Source organism: Schistocerca serialis, chromosome 2 (assembly GCF_023864345.2).
Source record: "Schistocerca serialis cubense isolate TAMUIC-IGC-003099 chromosome 2, iqSchSeri2.2, whole genome shotgun sequence".
NCBI lineage: Eukaryota > Metazoa > Arthropoda > Insecta > Orthoptera > Acrididae > Schistocerca > Schistocerca serialis.
In genome coordinates this window covers 499,638,262-499,662,345 of record NC_064639.1, presented here as the reverse complement: position 1 = coordinate 499,662,345, position 24,084 = coordinate 499,638,262, and the positions used below count along the sequence as shown (strand labels likewise).

At 37.8% G+C, this 24,084-nt stretch overlaps 1 protein-coding gene across 1 annotated transcript in view; it reads left to right on the top strand.

Moving 5' to 3' along the window:
• The window catches only part of LOC126457445 (unconventional myosin-XV), a 945,978-nt gene that overhangs the window by 752,442 nt on the left and 169,452 nt on the right, over positions 1 to 24,084 (top strand). Inside the window, exons 47-48 of the mRNA XM_050093727.1 lie at positions 947 to 1,065; positions 8,342 to 8,486. Of these exons, the coding sequence (XP_049949684.1) occupies positions 947 to 1,065; positions 8,342 to 8,486 (264 nt within the window). The remainder of the gene's footprint in view (positions 1 to 946; positions 1,066 to 8,341; positions 8,487 to 24,084) is intronic.

Below are 24,084 nucleotides of genomic sequence, written 5' to 3'. Positions count from 1 at the left end.
CGAACTGTATTCGTCGCCACTTGTATAGTGACACACACAAATAAACATAGAATAATCAAATCATTTTAATGAGATCATTGACTGTAAGTTCCATACAAAGTACGTGTACATAGCTGGGATGAATCTAAACAAAAGTGCCAAGAGTGGAGTCACGTGAGCATACAATGAACTGTAGCAGAATGGGGAAGAGTGCCCTTCGTTCCAGAATTATAATAGGTAGGTTGCTAGTCTGACTCACAAGGTGGTGCTGTCTATTGGTTGTGCACACTGATCTTCATGCAATGCTGCTATCATTGTTTGGTTGTGTTGTCATCTAGAAGCTGGAACTGTACCACAAGGTGCCAGCATGGGCAAGTTGAATCATAAGAAGATGAGCTGGTGACCCACATTTTCTTATGTTCATGCCCAGCAAGTTGTCAGTGTGATACAAGTTGTAACATAGGGTTACCACATTTGTGTTCTTAAACTAGATAAAGAGTGCAAGATCGAAAGCTATTGAAGTCTTTGCCTTTATCTGTACCTATGGACCATACATCACTTTATTGCCTTCCTTTATTTTTGTTTATTTTTAATAATACAGTTTTTGATCTGGTGAAATGGAAAAACAGCTGCCAAGCACAACAGCATGCTTATGTATGAAGGAGCCTCTTTAGATGTAATACCAAAAATACAACACTAATACACAACAAATATGGTTTTTTTTTTTTTTTTTTTTTTCGTTCAAATTTATTTTACATAATTTGATCAAGTATTCAGTTACATTTCTGAATGTACCTTTTGATCATGTTCGACAACTGCTATCTTTGTGATAAACACTTTAAAAAAAAAAGTGGTAAAATATGCAGTTGTGTTACCTAAACAGCTGCAGTGATATGCTATGTAAATTCTGTAATGAATTATTATTCTTTTTTATAATTGGACACTGAATGTGAGATATCTGTTTCAGGGTGGTCATCAGCATCCGACTGTTCAGCACCTGGCAGTATCTCATTCTGGGGTGCGTCTAGTGCGGCAGGACAAGGCGTCGTCCACCCATGATGCCCTTACTGTCACTGACACTTTCAGGTTAGCCTATATTTTCTTTCATTTATCCAAAACAATTTTTTTTCTGATTTTTGTAGTCATTTCTAAAGGTATAATGTGACGGTGGTATCCTCAGTTCTCCACTTCCCTGTATGTGCCTGAAACTATTCCTGATTGAAAGCTCACTAAATACTACAATGCAAGATTTTCACTATTTCAGATTGTGTTATCTGTTCCTAATGAGTTAATTCTACTTTTCAGCGTGTTGATGTTGACTACCAAGCTTGTAAAACAGTATACCGTCAAACAGGGTGATTTTGGACACCGGGGCGAATTCGGACAGTATGGCTTATTTGCTCTTTGCACTGCATAGAAACAAAGAGTTACTTATTTTAACATCCGTGCGCCATTTTTTTTAAGTGCAAGATTGCATTTATCACTTCCCACAACTTTTATTTTGCGTCAATTGCTTCCCTAGGTGAATAATTGACGAACAGTCTCAGTGTTAAAAATCCATGCATTATCGTAAAGTGGAAACTTTCTATTGTTGCACCAAGTGGGAAGTTATTGTTACCGTAATTGTTGATGCACTCAGTAGCTAACAGCATTGAGACAATTTCTGTTCAAGTTTGTCAAATTTCTTGTGCAAGGTTATAAAATAATGACAGTTTTTGTAAAACTGTGTACTGTGTGGGGTGATTTCGGACAACGCCAAGAACGTATAAGAGCAGGAGAGGTGCTGCAGTATGATGTAATTATGACCCGGAACTTTTAGATAAAGCTGTTTGTGATATTCAGAGTGGTAAATTATCCTACAGAAAAGCGTGAGATTTGTATGGTATACCTAAATCAACCCTACAAAATAAAGTGCAGAAAGCTCATTTAAAAAAAAAAAAAAAAAAGCAAGGACAGCCAGTACTAAATAAAGAAGAAGAAATGTTGAAGCAAGGTATCTTAAGGGCTGCACATTGGAGATTTCCCTTCGCTAAATTGGATATTAGATATTTAGTTAAAGGCTACCTTGATAAATCTGGCTGAAAAGAGAAGAAATTTTGTAATAATTTGCCAGGAGAAGAATGGGTGCATTTATTCCTCAAACGACAGTCGGAAGATCTTTCTGTTCGCTTAAGCGAAAATATTAAACAAGCTCATACAGAACTTATCTGTAATATATAAAATTCATTATATCATTCCATATCACTTATTCGTGACAAAGGGCTACCTTAAAATGTGTAAAATGTCACCAAAATGAAATAAAAAGCATGTAGAATTTTAAAAAAAGGGCAGTAACAGTCCGAATTCACCCTCTATATACTGTAACTTCGGACAGAGATTTAAAAAACACATGTGCTCGAAATCACCCCAATCCATGGGGTGACTTCAGACACTTTATTTAACTGCCTCAGATAAATATACCTACACATACACTTTCTGGTTCTGGGATATTTTATTTGTTACACTTATACCCTACCACTTCCATTACAATCAATTTAATCTAACAATATATACGAAAGTTACAATCAATATAATGACAAAACTGTCCGAAATCACCCCATTTGACAGTACTTTGTCTATTTTCAACACAGGCCTTGTTGGCCGAAAGCTAATTTTGCACCATCTTTTTGTTGTGCTATATGATGAGTAGCAACTATCCTTTTCAAATATTGTTACATTCCATCCTGGATTCTGTAGTTGATTCATTTGGTTTTAAAGTGTGTTGCTTCCAGTCACAAAATTGATCAATGCAGTCATGAAAATTTAACTTTCATTGATGATTACTTTGTATGTCATACACCATATGCTCATTTGATAGTTATCTGTAAAATATATCTTCAGGCTCCTTTCCTTTATGTTTTTATTTCCACGTCCTCTTTTTGTTATCTTATGGTTTTCTTTGGTTTTGGAAGTGGTAATATGTTATCTCAGAGAACAGTTCTGGTTTCTCATGGATGGAAATAAATGTTAAAGGTGGACCAGACATCATCATGTTTTGCTTTTATTGACCTCCTGCCTGAGGAGCAGTTGAGGTGGAACATCTGCGAGAAAACTTGGTGAATACTTTGCATACATTTCCTGCTCATGTTGTAGTATTAGGTGGAGATTTGAAGTTACCAACCATAGACTGAAGACTTGAGTGATTAAAGATGGGTTGTAGGGGCTGTGAATCATGTGAAGTTGATTTAAGTGCCGTATCCGAAAATTACCATGAGCAGCTAATCAGAGAACCGACTCGTGAAAATAATGTCTTAAATATCCATGTCGCCAACAGGCCTACATGTTTTGACCCAGTGGAGAACAGAGAATCAGTGATCATAGGGCTGTTACTGCATTACTGAATACAGTTGCAAATATGAATAAAAAGGAAGGTCGGAAGATATATCTGCTTAGCAAGAATGACAAGAAACAGAGTTCAAATTACCTGAGCAGACAACCGGAAAAAATCTCTCCCACACTGAGGATGTTGAGCATCAATGATCAAAGATCAAGGATATTGTACAGTATGCTTTAGATAGGTAAGTGCTGAGCAAAGTTGTTAGGGATGAGGGAGACCCACCATGGTTCTACAATTGTGTTAGGAAGCTGCTGCTAAAGCAAAGAGAGCTTCACTGTAAATTTAAATGTAGCCAAAGGCATACAGAGAAACAGAAACTTAATGATGCCAAAATTAGCTTAAGGAGAGTCATGCGTGAAGTGATCAACAAATTTGCAATTGAAATTCTATCTACAAACTTGACAGAAAAATCTAAGAAGTTTTGGTCTTACGTTAAATCAGTAAATGGATTGAAACCATCTGTCCAGACACTCAGTGTGACCATAATGGCACTGAAATGGAGGCTGACACAGATTAGGTCGAAATACTAAACATCTTTTTCCAAAACTGTTTCACAGGGTAAGATCGCATTGTAGTACCTACTTTACATCACCAAACAAATGACAAAATGGTTGATATTGAAACAAGTGACAATGGGCTAGACAAGCATTTGAAATCGATCAACAGAGGTAAGGCCACTGGACCTGATGGGATACCAGCACATTTCTCCATAAAGTATGTGAAAGAACTTGCCTGTCTTTTAGCAGGAGCGTACCTTAGGTCTCTGGAAGAGCAAAGTGTTCCTGATTATTAGGAAAAAGCACAGGTCATTCCCATTTTCAAGAAGGCTTAATGAATGGATCCACAAAACTATAGGCCTATAACTCTGATGTCTGTTTGTTGCATAAGTTTTGTACACGTTTTATGCTGGGATAGTGTGATATTTCTAGAGACCAAAAATCTCTTCAGGAATGAACATGAGTTCCAAAAATAATGGTTGTGTGAAAGCCAGCTTGCCAAAGGAGTGTTGTAGGACTATACTTTTCACATTGTATGTAAGCGACCTAGTGGATAACATGGAAAGTTTCGTGACGCTTTTCACTGATGATGCTGTTGTGTACAGAGAAGCTGCAATGCTAGAAAATTGTAGCAAGGTGCATTAAGACATGCAGAGGCTCGATGTTTGGTGCAGGGATTGGCAGTTGGCCTTCAACATAAACAAATGTAATGTGTTGCACATAGGTAAGCAGAAAAACCCATTATTATTTGATTACACCATTTCAGAACAATAACTGGAAGCAGTCACATCCATAAAATATCCATGAGAATGCTTATGGAGTGATTTCAAGTGGAATGACCATATAAAACAAATCACAAATAAGGCAGGTGCCAGACTGAGATTCATAGGAAATATGCTCAGGAAATGTTGGTCATTTACAAAGGACATAGTTACAAAACCTTCATTTAACAAATACTTCAACATTGCTCATCAGTCCGGGATCCATAACAGGTATTATTAATAGAGGAAACAGATAAGGTCCAAAGAAGTGCAGCACACTTTGTTACAGGTTCATTTAGTACGCACAAAGATATCACGAACACACTCTGCCAACTCTAGTTACTGACACTGCAAGAGAGGCATTCTACATCATGGAGAGCTTCACTATTAATGTTCTGAGAGCACACATTCATAGAAAAGTCAATCTATGTATATTGTATATATCTTGTGAAAAGACCATGAAGGTAAAATTATAGAGATTCAGTCTCTTATGTAGACTTACTAACAACTGTTCTTCTCATGAACCATTCACAACTGAGCAAGGAAAATAGGAAGTGATAGTGGTACAAAGTTCCCTCTGCTGTATACAAGAAGAAAAAAATAAAAAATAAACAGAACAAAGAAAAGAATTGCCGTATTTACTCGAATCTAAGCCGCACTCGAATCTAAGCCGCACCTGAAAAATGAGACTCGAAATCAAGGAAAAAAAAATTTCCCGAATCTAAGCCGCACCTGAAATTTGAGACTCAAAATTCCAAGGGAGAGAAGAGTTTTAGGCCGCAGATCCAAATCGAAACAAAGTTTGTCCACTCTAATATGAGACACAATTTAGGTCGAATGAATGACTATACAGCTACAGTAGTTTGGTTCGAGTCTTAAACTTAGCAATTAAGCTTTACCATGTAACCATTGCTATGCATTAGGTGCTCCTTCCGTATTTATATGGGTACCATTCCTTTTTCACGTGCTTCGTCTGGTTTGAATTGATTGCTTATTTTTCTTTGATCTGGTAAGTGCCGTTCTCTTTGTTATAGATGTTTACGTCACTCTAAGCTGAAAATGCATTACTGTACTGTGTCACGCATTGTTTGTCGCATTCTGATAGTGAGTGTTTACGACTTGTCGCCGCTTGCGGCATGGCTTGCTTTTGTGCGCGCTACCGCCCTTACAACACAAAAAAAAAAGAGGAATCGTCTCATCAGCGAAACAATGGCAAGAGACTGCCATTTGCTGTTACTTACACTGCTGCTTTCTTTGATAATGATCAACAAGAACCAAATAATAGACTGCGTATGATAGAAGATGTTCTGAACGAGAGTTCAGCGAAAATTTTTCTCCGGTTGAAAATCTTTGCAGACGCCTCTGTAATACATTACATTCTGCACAGAAATTAGTCATCTTAAATTTAAAAATCTTGTCAATTGCTGTGCTTCATTTCTGACTGTATCACTATTAGGCATGAGAACAATACGAATATAAACATGACATATGTATATTATTCCGCGTTTGCTGTTGTCTCACTCGAGTTTTGTAGTTTATTAGGCAGACAGGATTTAAATGAGGTAGCAGCAAACACGAAAGAATACATGGCGAAATGTTTATATTCGTACGGTATTATTCTTATGGTGAAAAGAATACTGCATGCGATTCACAATTCATAAAAGTTCTTATTAGCAACGATCTCTTGTCACAGGTAGGAAAAAATTCAGAACGTAGAGTTGGCCATATTGACAAACATCCCAAACAATCTTGCCAGTTGGATTTTCGTAGTACGTTGAAATGCTGCTACATTCGAAGATGAACAATACGGAATTTGTATCTACTTCGTTGGATAATGTATGAAAATGCAGCGGTCAAAACTTGGGGCGGTGAAAAAAAGCTCGTCTTCCACACTACATAATTCGACAGCAGAAGTTAGTTGTGGCGGCACCTACCAACATTTTTCAGAACTTCCGCTTACTTTGCACTCGATTCTAAGCCGCAGGCGGGTTTTTGGATTACAAAAACCGGAAAAAAAGTGCGGCTTAGATTCGAGTAAAGACGGTGAGTGTCAGTGGAGGAGCTAAGTGTGTGTGTGTGTGTGTGTGTGTGTGTGTGTGTGTGTGTGTGTGTTGTTGCTGTTGTTCTCAACTACAGGCTGGCACAGTTAAAAGTAGCCTGGCTCCCCTTTGAATGAGAATGCAATATTTTGACTCCTGAAATAGAGTAAATAGCTACTGCAATTGACAATTTTATGCAATAATCAATTGTTAGCATTCTTCTGGCAGCATTTCTGTTTATTCCATCAGTGAAGTTAGATGTTTCTCTTTGGGGTCTGCAAAATGACTTTCTTGATAAGAGAAAGAATTGAAATTGTGGAAGCATTTGTGAAAACAGGTTGGATTGATACAAAACTTTTGGCGTCAAGTACTGGATAGAGGACTACCAGCAAAGAGAGCAATACAAAGTCTGTATAAAAATCGGTGCAAAATTTAAAACGACAAAGAATTCCTTCAGTTTGCACACCAGAAGTTATTGCAAACATTCGGTGAAGAATTATTCAGAGCCCAAACTCTACACATAAATTGGACCAATAGGTGCATGTGAGTAGGAGGTGTTGCCTGCAGAAATTGAAAAGTCTTAATTTGAAGCCACATTCTGTGATGATTGTGCAGCAATTACAGGAGGATGGCAGTCAGAAACGTGTATATTATGGTATGTGGTTTTTGAATAACACCAACAACAGTTTGTTAGACCCTTTCCATTACACTGTGAATGATGATTTGTGGTCTCACCTTTCTGGCCATGTGAATTCACAAAACACGAGGTACTGGACAATGGAGAACCCTAACATTGTGTATCAACAACCACTCCATTATGAAAAAATTGGCCTTTGGTGCAGTGTAACAGGAACACACATCATTGAACCAATATTTTTTGACACTACTCTCAACACATTTGCATATGTTGAAATTTTTGATACATTTTGTGCTCAAATCACTGAATATGAAAGACAATACTGCTTCTTCCAGCAAGATAGGGCAACATATCACATATCTGAGGTATCCGTGGAAAGACTTCATGATGTTTTCACTGAGGAACAAACTGTCAGCAAACATTTATGGCCACCACTTTCACTGGATCTAAAAACATCTGATTCTTTTCCTGTGGGGACACTTGAAGAGCAAGGTCTGTGAAGCAAATCCACATGCAATACATGAGCTGAAAGACATCAGTCATGAAATTGCAGCCTTCGATATTCAAACTGTATGCAGGGTGTATCTGAATATGTTTAGATGTGCACAGCTGTGTATTGATGTTGTAGGGGGTCACTTTCAACATCTTCTATAAATGTATTTTTCATTGTAAATAAATGGTAAGTCCATTTCAGCTCTCTGTTTCTGTAATTTCACTGCATTTCCTTTGCACTTACATGGGCTACTTTCATCTGCACCACCTGTATAATCACCACATAAGTTGAAATGTTTTCTTTAATCTCCAGTAGCTGTAATAGTCTGTGCTGAAACTAGCTATAATATTATGATACAATATGATATTGCAGTGCCTGTGTTGTTCAGAAGTACAGTGAAATGTTCCTTCAGATGTGCATCCATTATACAGCTGATGCTGCCCATATTCACAACTGGGAATACATTGCACATATCTATAATATTGTGTCACTATTTTAATCTCTGGATGTGTGATTTTGTGGCGGCCTGTGGCTTTATTTGGAATTTATCTTATCACAGCTTTGACGAGATTGCTGAAACATCTGTACCAAAGAGCAGTGCAATACAGCTGATTCTGACGTCAGGTGTACGTATCTTGTTATACACACACAGAGCCAACCAGATTCAGTCAATGATTGACAGGTACCAGTTGGATTATGATAAGGTAAGCTGCAACCTGTTTCTTTTTTTTATTATAGCTAACATTATTACTACCTCCAGCTGTAAAATTGGTGTAGCACAGCAAGGTGAGTACAAAGGTTTTTTTACACACCCTTGGAGAATTTAAGTGACTTTAAATATTCATGATGGTAGCTGAGATCTGTATTTGATGAAGAATTATGCATACTGTGGCAATAGCTTTGGTTACAGTTGGGGTCAGCACCAATTTTTAAGAAGAAAGTAGTAACACAATTTAAAGTTACATAAATTTTGTGAGGCTACATTTGGATAAGCTTGTTTATAAACAGCCATTTTTATGATAATGATATTATGAAAGGATAGCTGCTACTCACCATATAGAGGAGATGCTGAGTCGCAGATAGGCAGAACAAAACGACTGTCAGAAAGTGAGCATTTGGCCAGACTTCTGGTTTTGGCTGCCAGAAACTGTGGTTGTCTGTGTGTGTGTGTGTGTGTATGTGTGTGTGTGTGTGTGTGTGTGTGTGTGTGTGTGTGCTGTCTATTTTCAATGAATGCCTTGTTGGCCAAAAGCTCACTTTCTGACAGTCTTTTGGTTGTGCCTATCTGCAACTCAGCATCTCTGCTATATGGCGAGTGGCAAGTATCTTTTTCATAGTATTGTTACATTCTATCCTGGAATTTCCATTGTTTGCTTCATTTTTATGATAAAGCACTCTCAATGTTGTGATCTGATGTTGTCACACTTCATATTACTGTAACAGCTGTAAACTATATTCATCTTTTGTTCACTATGAACTGCACATTGATGACAGTATATGCTCAATAGGATAATAGTCATTGATAACTGGAGATTAACAAACATAAGCAGGCAACTTAATGCAACCATGGACAACTTTTTGTCACAGTTCAAACCAGTGGTGGCTCAAGCAAAGTTTTACCAATGTGCTTCAATATTACAAAAAAGATTGGGTTCCACTATGTCTTTCAATGAACACAACTTAATACTGTTGTGATAATAGCTCTAACCTAATGCACTAAAATCAAGTATTTTTTTTATACGTTTACGATTTCTGCTATGTTTGTTTATTAATGCATTAATGTGTCCTAGGTCTTTCAGTCCCCTCTACACCACTCATCGCTCTTCTCGAATAACAAACACAAAGAGCAAAATAATGTGTTACAAACGTCACACCCGTAGACTCAACTCTTTTCATAAATTTTCGTACTATATTTCCTCATATACTTGCTTTTTTTTACCACCATTTATAGCATTTTGCTTACAAGGTTCGTAATTGTAACTAAATTGAACATACTAATTTTAGACCTGTGAATTGACCAGTTTGAATGTATTTAAATTATACAATTAATTATCTAACATTGTGAGGACAAAAAGAAAATGTAGATAGCAGCTGGGGGAAATGCAAGCCAACAAATTGCCAGTCAATGCACGTGACCACTGAGCCACAGCACCTATATATCAAATGCCCCTCAAAAATCCCTCAACTCTATGCTTCCATAACACTTTACAAAGAAAAATACCATCCTGGTGCTGTGAGCAATATAGCACTTGTAGGGCCGGAAGGCATAATGACACATTAGGGCATGCACAGTGGAAACCAGACACTTGCGTCCCTTCTCTGAGTTGATTGTAGCATGGCTGACCATAATTTTAGTACTCGACACTGGTTTCTGGTTATCATGGAAAGAGCACTAAAAAGCATGTTTTTCAAAAATTGTTCAAATGGCTCTAAGCACTATGGGACTTAACATCTGAGGTCATCAGTCCCCTAGACTTAGAACTACTTAAACCTAACTAACCTAAGGACATCACACACATTCATGCCCGAGGCAGGATTCGAACCTGCGACCATAGCAGGCGCGTGGTTCTGGACCGAAGCGCCTAGAACCGCTCAGCCACAGTGGCCGGCAGCATGTTTTTGTCCATTTTATTTGCATACCAGCACTCGCTCGAAGAGAAATGGTGTAATTTTATTGCATTTTCCAGCCCACATTCAAAGGGAAATGGCATAATTTTTATGAGATTTCCGGCTCATATTTGAGGAGAAATGGCACAATTTAAGTGTGATATTTACAGTGTGTTGTAGCACATTAGTACATGAATACTGACCAGCTCTGGTTCAAACAATTTTGTATTGGTTTATATTTATGAACATGCTACTGCAAATCAGAAACACAGTAACATCAAAAGAATGGGAAGCAACTGATGTAAGAAAAGCCTGTGGTTGGTTGAAGTTTACTGGAAAAGTCTGCGATGTTCAGTGAAGAAATTATTGTGAACATCTTGAGGAATTCTTGTGCAGCTGCATGATGTCGTTTTAAAAAAAAGATTCAAGTGGTATAATTGGAACACAGAATTACTTCTTGTACAAAGATATTATGGTGTTTCACAAAATAGTGTGCATTTTGCTTTAAGTTTGACTTTTTATGTAACCTTCTCTTGTGTGTTGGCCACAATTGACTACTATGTTTAAAAAAAAATTCTTCAAATAATTTTTTGTGTTATTTAAAGGGTACATATTTTGTATATCCAGTGTGAGCATAAAGCCATTTCTTCTTCATATTACCACACTTTTCCTTTGCTGACTATGTTTGATCAAAGAAGTAGTAATGTTACTTTTGTATGCAAAATTGTATAAGAATCACACAAGGATTGTTACTGCAGTTTCATTGTAATGATTGCAATACCTGCTGTGTACTGTCTGTAAACCATCACATTTGTTTACACTAAAATATCAGGTTTTTGAAGAAATATTTTACCCATTTGTAAACATGACCTTCAGGGTCACTGAACCATGACCCTGCAGCCACAGCTCTACTTTTGTAGTTTCACTTGGTCATGGGCAGTGGAGCGTGTGGCTTACTTTGCTGGTTTTCTGAGATTGCTTCTTCTCTTCATACTTTCTGCCTTATTCATTTAACAACAGACTGAAATATATGTAGCACATAAGTGACAGGAAAGTATTGTGAGAATATAATCTGGATGAGAAATCATAAATTTTATCACACTCCCAGAGCCCTTGCTTATTCCTGCTCATTGCTGCATTTTTGTTTTATCCTTTAGGTAAAGTGTGAAAGAATGAGTTTAAAAAAGTACAAATATAAGCAGTTATAAATTATTGCATGGGAAGTGTATGTGATTTAGGGAAATACTTGTGAAAAATATTTTGTCAGTTACCATGTTTCAGGCAACTCAAAAGGAGATAATCCAGAGTACATGTTTTGAATTATTATGACTGTTCAGACGGAAAGTTTCCTACGGATGTACAAGCCTATACACCTACAACACTCAGTGTTTCCTGTAATTTCTAAAGCTCTGCTATTTCTTCTTCACTGTCCACTGCCTTCGTGACTCATTCAAGAAAATGGAAGGATAACTTACCTTTTGAAGGAATCCAAAGTCTTTATAAGTTGAGATAATAAAAAAAGGAAGAGTAAATTCATTCTGGAAATGAAAGATTAGTTATTCCTGTCTCATTTAGCAATAACAATTTTTCAACTTCCTTTCTTCAGCATAATTATGAAGATGATTATGAGTTAAATCAGTACAACAGAACGGTGAAGAAACATTGCCAGTACAAAGGGTAACTATGTTCAGTAAAAAATGCAAGGTTGCAGAGTGTGACAGGAGGATGTTACTACTTTCCAGAAGGTGTTGACACATTTAGTCTGTAAACAAGCCTTTTGTGTTACTGAAATATGTTCCCTCTTCACTAGGTACAACAAAAGTGTTTTGAAACATAATGTACTGTTACCCAGTGGCAAAGAATGTTGCTTTGAAGAGCTTGTAATCAGAACAGCAAAATGAGGCTGAGCAGTGTATAATATGACCTTGAGGAATGGTACACAATTGACAACTACCATTGTGTTTGCATTGTGGAGTGAAACAAGTGAGAAGAAACAACTTTCACAGCAGTTGGAAGGTTTTATTCTTGTTATGAAAGCTGAAAGTGGAGCTGGTCAGTGAGGCATGGCATGAGAAGACCTTCCACAGACAGTACTGATCTGTCTGTCTTGACTGTTGGTTTGAATCTCATCCAGTGACTCAGGGACAGTAATAATGTTATCACCACAGTGTTTTCTCTGGCTTGTTGAACTTCCAGAATCTCCTCAGTTACCACCACCACTACCACCGCCACCACCATTACCACCTCCACCCGTGGCACAACATTTGCAACAACATTGTCATGGACCAGTATTGTTAGCACCAGAAGTTGGACCTATCTCAGCAGTTATGTGTAATGCTTTGACTGTTTTGGAGGACTGGTATGAAGCAGTGCAATGTGCTAGGACTTTAGGACTTGTTCTGGATCTTTATCGGGCAGTAAGTGCAGGAATAAACCCATCTGACTGGTGCTCACAGGTAAAAGACATTACATTAAGTCTTCCAGTTCTCCCTCCCCTCCCAAACCAATTTAGTCGTTCAGCTTTTATTACTGTGTTGTTAATTTATTGTACTGGTTTGTATCAACAGTTTTGTTTGCTGCATAAAAGAGAGTTATTTCCAAAATTTAATTCTGTCATTCATAAGATATCTATGGTACAATACAGCTTTAGTGATACGGTGTATAGAGTAAAGAAGGTAGTAAGGGATCCTTTGAGATTTATGTGATAACACTGAATTCAGTGAAAACTGTTTGTTAACACACTGTTGCATACCTTTGCATCCTTAGTACAGGACAACTGGTCCATCAAATTTATACTGTCAGACCACTATTACTGCATTGTAGTGTTCTGAAATACTAAGAAGGAAATGTAAGTGACACTGAATGTTTTAGTTGATCCTGGGGAGAGTTGAAGCAGGAGATTTGGGTTTGAATCCCAGTGTTACAGATTATCAGTTTTCAGGGGAGATGTATTATGTACATGGATTTGTGGACACATTCTTTAATAACATGCTGTTTTAAGCACATCAGAGTTTGTTATGGTAGCAGGATTTCTATTGGAATCTCTCTCTCTGTCTGTGTCTCTCTCTCTCTCTCTCTCTCTCTCTCTCTCTCTCTGTCTGTCTGTCTGTCTGTCTATCTATCTGCCTATATATCCATCTGTCTGTCTATCTCTAATAGGAAACAGGCTGACACAGTAATTGTTTGTCATTAAATGGGGTAGTATTGCAGGAAAAGATGATGTGAATATTTCAAGCGACTGGTAAATTGATAGCAAATCTTTAACAGTGTTGTAGTTCTCTCTGGTAATGTATTTTTTGTGACATAGATTAGTTATTGAAGAGAAAAGAACAAGAATTACTAGAAAATTGAAAAGAGGATATTTTGTTTTCTGTTTCATACAGAAATATAATTTGCAAAATATTTTATTTCTGTTATGACAGTATGGAAAGAACAGTTCGCTACTCATCACTTAGAAGAGGCACTGAATCTCAGACAGGCACAATGAAAAAGAATGCTAAAATATTAAGCTTTTTGGCAGAGTCCTTTTTTCGACATAGAAAACGCACACCCATTCACACAGGCTCAACTTGTACACACATTCGCATTGTCTCCAGTCACTGAAGCCTGACTGTCACTCAGTGCCCGAAGACAGTGGCCATGTGTGTGTGAAATTGTGTGTGTATGTGTTTTATATTTCAGGAGAAAGACTTTGTCTGAAAGATTAAAATTTTACCACAGTTTTCTTCTTGTGCCTGTCTGCGACTCAACACCTCCTCTATGTGATGAGTAGCAGTCTAGCCTTTCCATGTTGTTCGTATTCAATATTGGATTTTTCCACTGTTTTATTTCTGTTATGGGTATTTATTTGTGGAAATCAGGCTCTAGATAGGCATATAGTGCTAGCAGTGTAAACTCGTGTGGTGTCATTGGTTGGTAGTCCTATGTATGGGTCAGCATAGGGATGACAATTATGGGCAAGGACATAGCCTACATGTCTCGGATACCATCAGGCTGGCTGGCAGAGTTAATATCCACAGCCAAAAAGACAGTGTGTTCTGTACATGCCCATTTGAAACTGACAGGTAGTTTAATAAAATACAGAAGTAACTTAAAGGTGCCTTTGCATATGAGTGAAAAAAGCTGGAGTGTGATTCATTCAACTGATTTATCTTAGGTGTTGTGTGGTAAAACTGAGGAAAGTATCAGTATTACTGAAAAATGTGAAACCTGTTTCTAAACTGAGAGAAGTATCAAAACTGGCGAAAAACATAAACATTGCATTGTAAATATTTTAGAAATGAGATCATGTAACACCTCAAGCTACTGTTCAATTTATTATTTATTGTGCAGCTGGTCTCAGTCAAAGACCATTATACAGCACCTGTTGTAGGCACATTACTTTTTTATATATTTATTTATATTTTTTTTATTGTAGTCATCAGATGATGGCTTTTGCAAATGTCATATTGCTAAAAAGGTATAGTACCTTTCACATTTGTGAACAAAGATTTAATATGTGACATATTTAACAATAAAGGTTAATACATAATATATACAGCTTAAAATGTTTTCAGCGAAAACAGGCAATTATTTGCAAGAAAAGTGTTTAATTTTGTTTTAAGTGGATCCCCAGTATGTCCTCTTATTGATTCTGACAGATTGTCGTACCGCATTGAGCCACTGAGAGAAAGACTATGGTCTGTTGCTTCTAACTTTTTTTTGTAATAACTGTACTTATTTTTTGCGTTGTGATTACGTACATCATAACATTTGGTTGTGTCACTCTGACGACTTACAAAAAAGGTGACAAGTACACACACACACACACACACACACACACACACACACACACACACACACTCGCTCACACAGTGAGATATTTATTTTTGGTTCGGACATCACGGCAGGTTTCCCGGGATTTCAGATCATGTATCAGCAATACAGCTGTCTTTTGTAGCTCCAGTATTCTGTTCAAGTTTAATTCAGCAGAAGATTCCCACAGCTTTATCCTATAACTTATAAATGGGAAAATTCTCCAGCAGTGCAATTTTAGACATTTGGCTAAACAGGTACAATGCACTGCTTATTTTCCTGCAAACGTAGTTAAAATGATTTTCATTGCCATCCAAGTATATACCAAGGAATATCATTCCCTTTATGTGAAATTCCATAAATACATCTGTGGTATGAGTTGGCTGTTTTAACTCCAGTAGCTGTAATTTAATGATATTTACTTTTAGGCCTTGGTTACTAAAATATTTAGTCGCCTCAGATATCCCGTGTGTTGCAAAATAGGTTATTCCTCCTCATTGTTACCATAAAATGGTACAGATGTGTCATCTGCATAAGTAATTATTTAGGAATTAGAAGGATGTATAACATCATTCACATACATAAGAAAAAGAAATAGTCCCAATATTGACTCCTGCTCCACACCCTTCATTACTGTTTCAGTCATAGACTGGATGTTGGTATTTCCCACCCCATTTTGATTGTTTTAAATTTGTTTATTGTTTACAGTTTTTTAGGGAAGTAGGTAGGAGTTCAAGAGTAAGATTCATACTGTAATCTTCATTTTCATATAGTTAACCTTACCTGTGTTTGCCACACAGAATATGATTAAAGGTAGTATATTAATATAATTGCATTGATACTACACATTCATTATTTCTTGAAGCTTCACTAAACTGATGTGAAAGCTTATATACATCACAACATCCTGATTGAGATGGTTCAGCTGGCAAGAGAAAAGACTTGCAGTGAGGAATAGAGAGATCGAGTTTTACTTCTCATCATAGTTTCTCTTAATCACTTCATGTTGAGTCTAGGATGGTTTCTTTATATGGCTCACAACTGATTTCTTTCCCTTTCCTTGTATGACTGCAAAAGGACTATTTCTAATGATATCAAATGGACATTGCACTGTAACTTTCCTTACATCACAACATCAGTCCAAAGATGTGTGTCATGGTTTTTATTGTTATTGTCTAGTTGGTTGTTTCTTCCCATATCCAATGCTCATAGTTGCTTATTTCTGGAATATTTACAGGACAGCTGCTGAGTGGCTACAAACACATTTCCATGAGTAATATATGTGGGAAACTCAGAAATTGGGGAGAACCTCCTGTGCCACAAACAGGAGGTGGGCTCTCAGAACGTGATTTTGTAGGGTGTTGTTTATTTATTAGTATGTACTGCCAAGAAGGGCCATATTCACTTCACACTAATGATGCATATGTCCTGTAAGGAAAGTAAGGCTAAACTGTGAACACTGTGCTTTTCGTTGTGTGGGTAACATTGTCTCTGGCTGTGACTGAACAATTGTACAACCAAACTGTGGGGGACTGAAGAAAGCTGTAAATGAAGACAAGGACTGCATTTGTTAAACAGTGAATGTACAAACTATTCAAAAGAGAATCATCAGCCATTTGACATTCACTGCCGGCTAAAAGTGTCCCCCTTATCTTTTTCCATGCATTACTGTCTTGGATATGCACCCATGCTGCTCTCTTTGTTTTGTAATGCCACCTACCATCTTTGATTAGGTCGTTGTCTTAGTCTCTTGTTATCTTTTGATATCCATCAAAGAACTTCATCAGGCTATCTATCATCTATTCATGTGGCTACCATTCCTAATAATCTTAATATCATATTGAGTACAGTCATACTTAAGTCTTCCATTCAAGTCTATTCCTGGATTGTTTTGCTTGTTTTCCTGTATATACTAGTAATTCTTAACATCCATTACCCACAGAGCATCCCTCAGTTTTTTATATAGTTTTTACGTTAAAAGTCAGTGTCTCCCTGCCAGTCAGAATTCTTAAAACACACTGATTGTAACTTTCCCATTTCACATGTATTAGAATATTTGCTATGAACACTCTGTGTAGTTTACCAAGACAATTCAGGTGGTTGTTCTTCTTCTGTTTTATTTCTTTAGCAGCCTATCCAGTCTTTGTTTAAATATAAAAATTCATCAATTGTTTTTATAATTTCATTGCTAAATTCAACTGTTTACTTTTATATGTACTGACGTACATTATTTTCATCTTATTAAAATTGATTTTCAGTTGTACTTTCAGACTTACATATTAACTTTTTCTATTCATTGCTGAAGTTTAGCTGCACTGGGTGCAAACTGTATAATGTCATCAGCAACATGATGGCGATTCAGATATGTTCCATTGCCACACATTCTTTTTTTGCTTTCCTACTTTAAAACTCTGTAAACTTCCGGCTTAGATCCATTGAGAATAGTTTTGGTATTATGAAATATCTTGGACTGGCTCCTCTTTCAATTTTGAACACATCACTTGTCATATACAGTCTAATGATAGCTGTTTGGAAGAGAATAATGAATAATTAAAACTGCTTTAATATATCATTTATTTTTCAGTCCCAGTTACACATTGCACACTAGGTTTGATCTCCTTGGACTCTGTTCTTATCTGTGTAATTGTGTCAGCAACTCATCATGTCTCCATCATTACAACAGAATGTGGTCCTTATACAGACATGACAGGTTGCTGACACAACTACATGACTTGAATATGATCCAGGGAGATCAAGACGAACCATACTGTAAAAAAATGTACAACTTAGATTGAAAAATAAACAGTATATTAAAGTTGTTTTAATTATCAATACAGTTGCTGTTCTTTCATGATGGATATATCAGCTATAGTGAATAGTAACTGTTATTCATTATATGAAATTATTGAAACATATGTTGCTTGATTATAAGAAATATTCATTGGGACATTTTTTGTTGTGCATTACCAGTCTGAATTTGCGGAGGCAGTTACAGATCAACAGCCAGCAGGTACAGAGAAATCTTCTTATGGGGCAGCCACAACTGTACATTTTGAAAAATGTAGAAACCACAGGACAGTTTGCTTCATCTACAATCTCTTATTGGGTACATGGCAGTTACAGTTCTATCATCTGCTGTAAACTGCAATGATAAAAATATTCTGTTACATGTGAAAGGGAGGGGATCCTTAAGTTTGAAATATCAGATATGGAACTATGTGGCTAAAATTTCAGAAGTAAAATAAATTAAAAGAGAGAACATGATGTTACTTATAAATAAAATCACTTGATCATCTGAGGTCATCCTCACCCCAGTATTGTCACGGAATCAAAGGTTCCACGTCAAAAGAGTGAAAGGGACCTAAAAAATCTGAAAAAACAGACGTCACAACCAAACACCATCATCATCATCTTGGACAGTTTCCAGCCTCTGGCCAGGTCTGTATGGAACATAGGCCTCTCTGTCGTCTTCTATCTTGCCACCATCTCTCCGTCTTCACCTTGGTCCAGTCTTCTCCTTTCTTCTGGATGCATTCCTCTACCCCTTTGAGCCATCTGTCTCTCGGTCTTCCTTGTGGTCTCTTTCCTTCCAGTTTCATCTTGTGTATCCTCCTGGATATCCTCTTCTCCTCCATTCTCTTAATGTGTCCATACCATGTCAGCCTTGCTTTCTCTGTCTCCTCCTGTAATGGTTCCACCTTCATTAACTCTCTGATCCTCTCATTTCTTAATCTGTCTGTCTTTGTCACTCCAATACTGTTTCTCAAGAATTTCATCTCACTAGCTTGTACTTTGCTTTTCTCTCTTCCTTTCATAACCCAGGTTTCTGATGCATATGTCAGGATCGGGACATAGTATGACCATTATATAACCTTTTTACTGATTTGGGGTACATCCTTGCTCGATATCATGCTTCTGACACTCTTCCGAAATACTTCTGCTTTTCTCCCCTGCTCATTTATTCTTCATCTTCCTGTATCAGGCTTCCTAGGTACTTGAAACTCTTCACTCTCCTCAATTGTTCCCCATCAATTGTTATTCCAGTTGTTCCTCTCTCCTTCTTTCTTATTTATACTAAATTTCATCCCATATTCTTGTACTGTTCATTCCCATACGTCCAACTGCTCTTGTACTTACTCCTCCTTATTCCCCCAAATCATCAGATCATCTGCAAACACCATAGCTTTCATCTTCCTTTCACCAATTACTTGTGATACTGTACTCATATCATTCATCACTACAATGAATAGTAATGGCAAAAGTGCACTTTCCTGCCTCAATTCAAGCTGATCTCTCTCCTCCTACTTTCACACAGCTCACACTTCCATGGTACATTTCCCTTATCCTCCAAATAATCTGTTTTGCTACTCCTCTTTTCTCCAGGTCTTTCCACACAACCACCAAAAGATCAAAATAATGAAACATTTAAAATGCAATAAAAATTGGGGAGGATCACATATTGCATAGAATTACTTATAAGAATTTTATAACAGCTGTTCCCCTCTGATGTGCGACGGGGAACACAAACAGGAAAACTATGTAACTGTAATTACTAGCTACAAGTGCTGAAGCCGCACACTTATGACTGGTATTTGCTATTACATATTTTCCTGTTTGTGTTCCCAGTCACGCATCATGGGGAACAGCTGTTGTGGAATTTTTGTAAGTCATCATCCTCTTCATTCCCCTCTATCCAACATTTGGTCGGGTTGGGGTATCAATGGTGCTTCACCACTTTACTCAGTCTTTCCACCATTCTTCTTCCACAGTTTGGTTCCATAGCAAGTTTCTTCTCCTTAAACTCAACTTTATTGTATCAATCCATCTTGTTCTTGGTCTTCCTCTTGGCCTCTTGCCCTCAAGCTTGAACTCCATCATTCTTCTTGGTATTCTTCCCTCTCCCATCCTCTTCATATGCCCAAACCATTTTAATGTATTCTTTTCAATTTTCTCAGTCAACTTCTCCACTCCAATTTCCTTCCTAACATACTCATTATTCACTCTGTCTCTCCTCGTCTTTCCTAGCATATTTTCATAAACTTCATTTCACTGGGTTGTATCCTAGTCTCCTCTCTTCCAGTCATAGTCCAAGTCTCTGAGCCGTAAAGTAGTATGGGTGTGAAGTAAGTCTTGTATAGCACCAGCTTGCCCCTCATTGGTACTTTCTTTCCCTACACCAAGCCCCTCACACACTGGTAAAATGTACTACTCTGTTGTATTCTTTTGCTAATTTCTGCCACCAAACAAGCATTCCCCATTAATACACTTCCCAAATATTTAAAGTTGTCCACTATTTCAATATCCCGTACCTTAATATGAATTTGTCCCTTGCCCTCTCTATCCCCTCTGGTCACCGCCATGGTCTTGCTTTTCAGTTTCATTCCATATTTCTCGACCTTATCATTTAGGATATCTATTTGTTTTTGTACCTTCTTACTGCTTGTTCCCCACATCACAATATCATCAGCAAATAGTAACAGCTTCATCTCCCTTCCTCCATGGGCTTCTTTCATCTCTTTGACTATTTCATCCATCACCATTATAAATAGTAGTGGTGATATCACACTTCCTAGTCTTAGTCCTGTAACATTCTTAAACCATTCAGTTCTTCCAACTGGTGTCTGCACACAACTAGAGCTTTTTTCATATATTGCCTGGATGACTTCAAGTGTTAGCTTTCCAACTCCCTTTCTCTTCAAGGCTGCCCTTACCTTTTCCCTGGGAACACTGTCATATGCTTTAACTAGGTCGAGAAATGTCATCACCAGATTTTTCCCATACTCCCAATGGTTTTCCATCAACTGTCTCATTCTAAAGATTGCATCCACTGTTGATCTACCCTGTTTTCCATGAAATATGTGATTTCTCCCCCACTCCCTCCTCCCTTCCCCCCCCCCCCCCCCCCCCCACACACACACACACACTCTTTTATCACATTTTACATGTTTTGTTATTATTTGGTATTTTGGTGTCCAGTTGTTTTGTCTATTTTTTCGGATTGTTTTGGGTCCCTTTTGCTCTTTTGACATGGGACCTTTGGTTCCACGACAACATTGGGGTAAGGATGACCACAGATGACTAAGTGATTTTATTTGTAAGTAACCCTGTTCTCTCTTTTAATTTGTTTCACTTTTGAAAATTTTTCCACATAGTTGCTTATCTGATATTTCACACTTGAGGATCCCCTCCCTTTCAGAGCTAACAGAATATATTTATTATAGCAGTTTACACTAGATGATGAAACTGCAGCTGTTCCGAAACCACTCGTTTACCCAGTAAAAGATTGTGGATTAAGCAACTGTCCTGTGGTTTCAACATTTTTCAAAATAGCCGGCGGGTAATGCTTTTGTCACAACATTGATCAAAACTTTGTGATGATTATTTAGCTGCAGTAGGTGTTAATGTTACTGGGCACCTCCCCGAGTTTGATTTTCCTTCCTGTGGAGATAACTTGTTCCTGCAGATTGAGACACAGCTGTCTATATGGCATTTTTCCTACAGATGCATGGTACAATGAATGTACACAGCCATCAGGAGATAATTACAAAACATTGATTAATGAATCATTTCAAGGATAAAGAGAGATATTTTAAGGTAGGAAAGAAAAATATTGAAAGAGTTAAATTAATACAGGTGAATGTAATTTTTTAAGGTCTGTTGTACTTAAACACAATTCGTAAAAGAATTGATTTCCTACAATAATGCAGCTTCAGATGTCTGATGAATTTACAAATGAATTCATTTGTTAAATATTTGACATCAAGCGTGTAGGGAACAAAAAGTTTAGAAAAGATTTGAAATTATGTTTAAAGTTTGTTAACAGTCACTAAGTGATCTCATTATCTGACACTGAATGAGCATAGTGTGGGTAATTTGCATACTGTTTTAAGCAAAAGCTAGTTTTTTATGCATCTCAATGTTTATAACATCACATCTGCTGAACTGTGAATCGTACAATATATAATTGTACAAGTACAGTCAGTGGTATATCTGGACACCGTCTGTGAAATGTAGTGAAAATACATTGTAGTAAATAAATAATAAATTACAAACATGTCAAATGGTGGAGCATTACTGCATGAACAGTGAAAATGTAGTAAGTTATAATATTATTTGCTTTCATAGTTTTTGGGGGGTATCAGTGAGAACAATTTTCGTAAACGTTATAAATTATGTAAGTTTGTTTGGCGTTGCTAAGTGCTCTCATTGCCATATACTCGATTAATATACTCTGTGTAATTTGCGTGCCGTGACGTAATGCTGCATCAAGCCACAATTTCTAACTGTAACACTGGACTTCTTGTGTTAAAACCTCAACATAAGATCATTAATAAAAAGCAAAGTGGTGTTTGTGCAGAGGTAAAATGGAGAATTGTTCGCGTTTGGCTGAATCGTAAGAGTACCAATAATTTTAACCCAGGACAGTGATACCACTAGTAACAGTATAAGCACAAATACCTCTTTTTGTTTTAAGATGAGATATTAGTCGCCAATCGAATGTTCAAGTATGTGCAGTGCAGGAAGCGTACTAAGCATAGTATGAAATAATGTGGTTGTTAGGGATGAGGGGAAGAGGATAAAGGAGAGTTACGGAAGCCTAGCAGCAGAATCTGCCGGGTAGTTGAGTTCACTGTACGAGCCACGCACCCGCTTCCTTATTTCCTGCCTGCGGCGGCAGACAACCAGGAAGGAAGGGGAGAGGAGCAAGGGAAAGTAGAACTGGATCAAATGGATTCCACGGCGCCGCGCGCTATGCATGAACAAGCAATTTTCTCTTTTATTGCACAGCTCCACTCTTCCCTTCTCCTCGCAACTCCTCCCCCCCCCCCCCCCCCCCCCCCCTCGGCAACGCCCTCTTGTTCACTCGCACGCACATTGTACTGAGCCCTTCGTCACTCTCGCTTTCCTGGATAGCAAAGCTGAGGTCGTTGGCGCCGCGGCCCCATTCGACCGGCACAATTGTCAACAACAGGTGGCGCGCTGAGAATGTGCATAGCTAAATGCAGCCAACGGCTGACTGCCTGCTGCCGCCACCTGGAAGCAGCAACAGCATACAGTCTCATAGGGGAGCTGCCGGACAAGCTCGTTTCTGCATGCCTGCCATGTGGATTAGTTTGGCCAACGGCGTTCGCGACCATCCTACAGTCGAAAAATGGGCGTCCTCCACAATCTTGCACATGCACAAGGACAATACTGTACTCAACTGGCACGTCCTTTATCACATCGCGAACAACACGAGTGAACGATTAAATAGCCTACAATTAGGCCCCCTGTATGGCGTGTAGACTGGCCAGTACACTCACACTACGTTTACATGCGACAACTTCTGGAAGACGAAATCGAATTTCGGAAACTGCTTTTCGCTTTCGTATTTGCATGTTCAAGCCCAAACCCTGAAGCGCTATTGCTAGACCGGTAAAATACCTACTTTCCGATCGTCTGTTGTTTTACACAAACTGCGTCTGGAGATCAGTTGTTCTGGTTTCTGATTTAGTCAGCACAATGGCTGTTTCTGTTCAATGAAATACGCTTTGTGCTCAGTTTGATATTTCTATTTCTCTTTCACTGCACAAAAATTCACTCCTTCGAAATTAGCCGAAAATTTTTTAAAACAAGACTAACCTGACAACACAGGCACATTTTAAAAAAAAAAAAACGGTTGTGCGTGGACATGGGAGCGAAAATCGATTATGGAAATAGAAACACGGTAGTTAGAACCGCATGTCCAGACTCGGTATTGCAGTGTTTTCAACTTCACGTTATCAACCAAAGCCTTACTTTTAAACCGGCTTACAAAATTCGGTTTTGGGAGCCCCATGTAAACATAGTGGCACATTCGTTGAAGGATTTGTCTTCCTTTAGACATTTTATACCGAAAAGGAAGATACAGTTAAACATCCT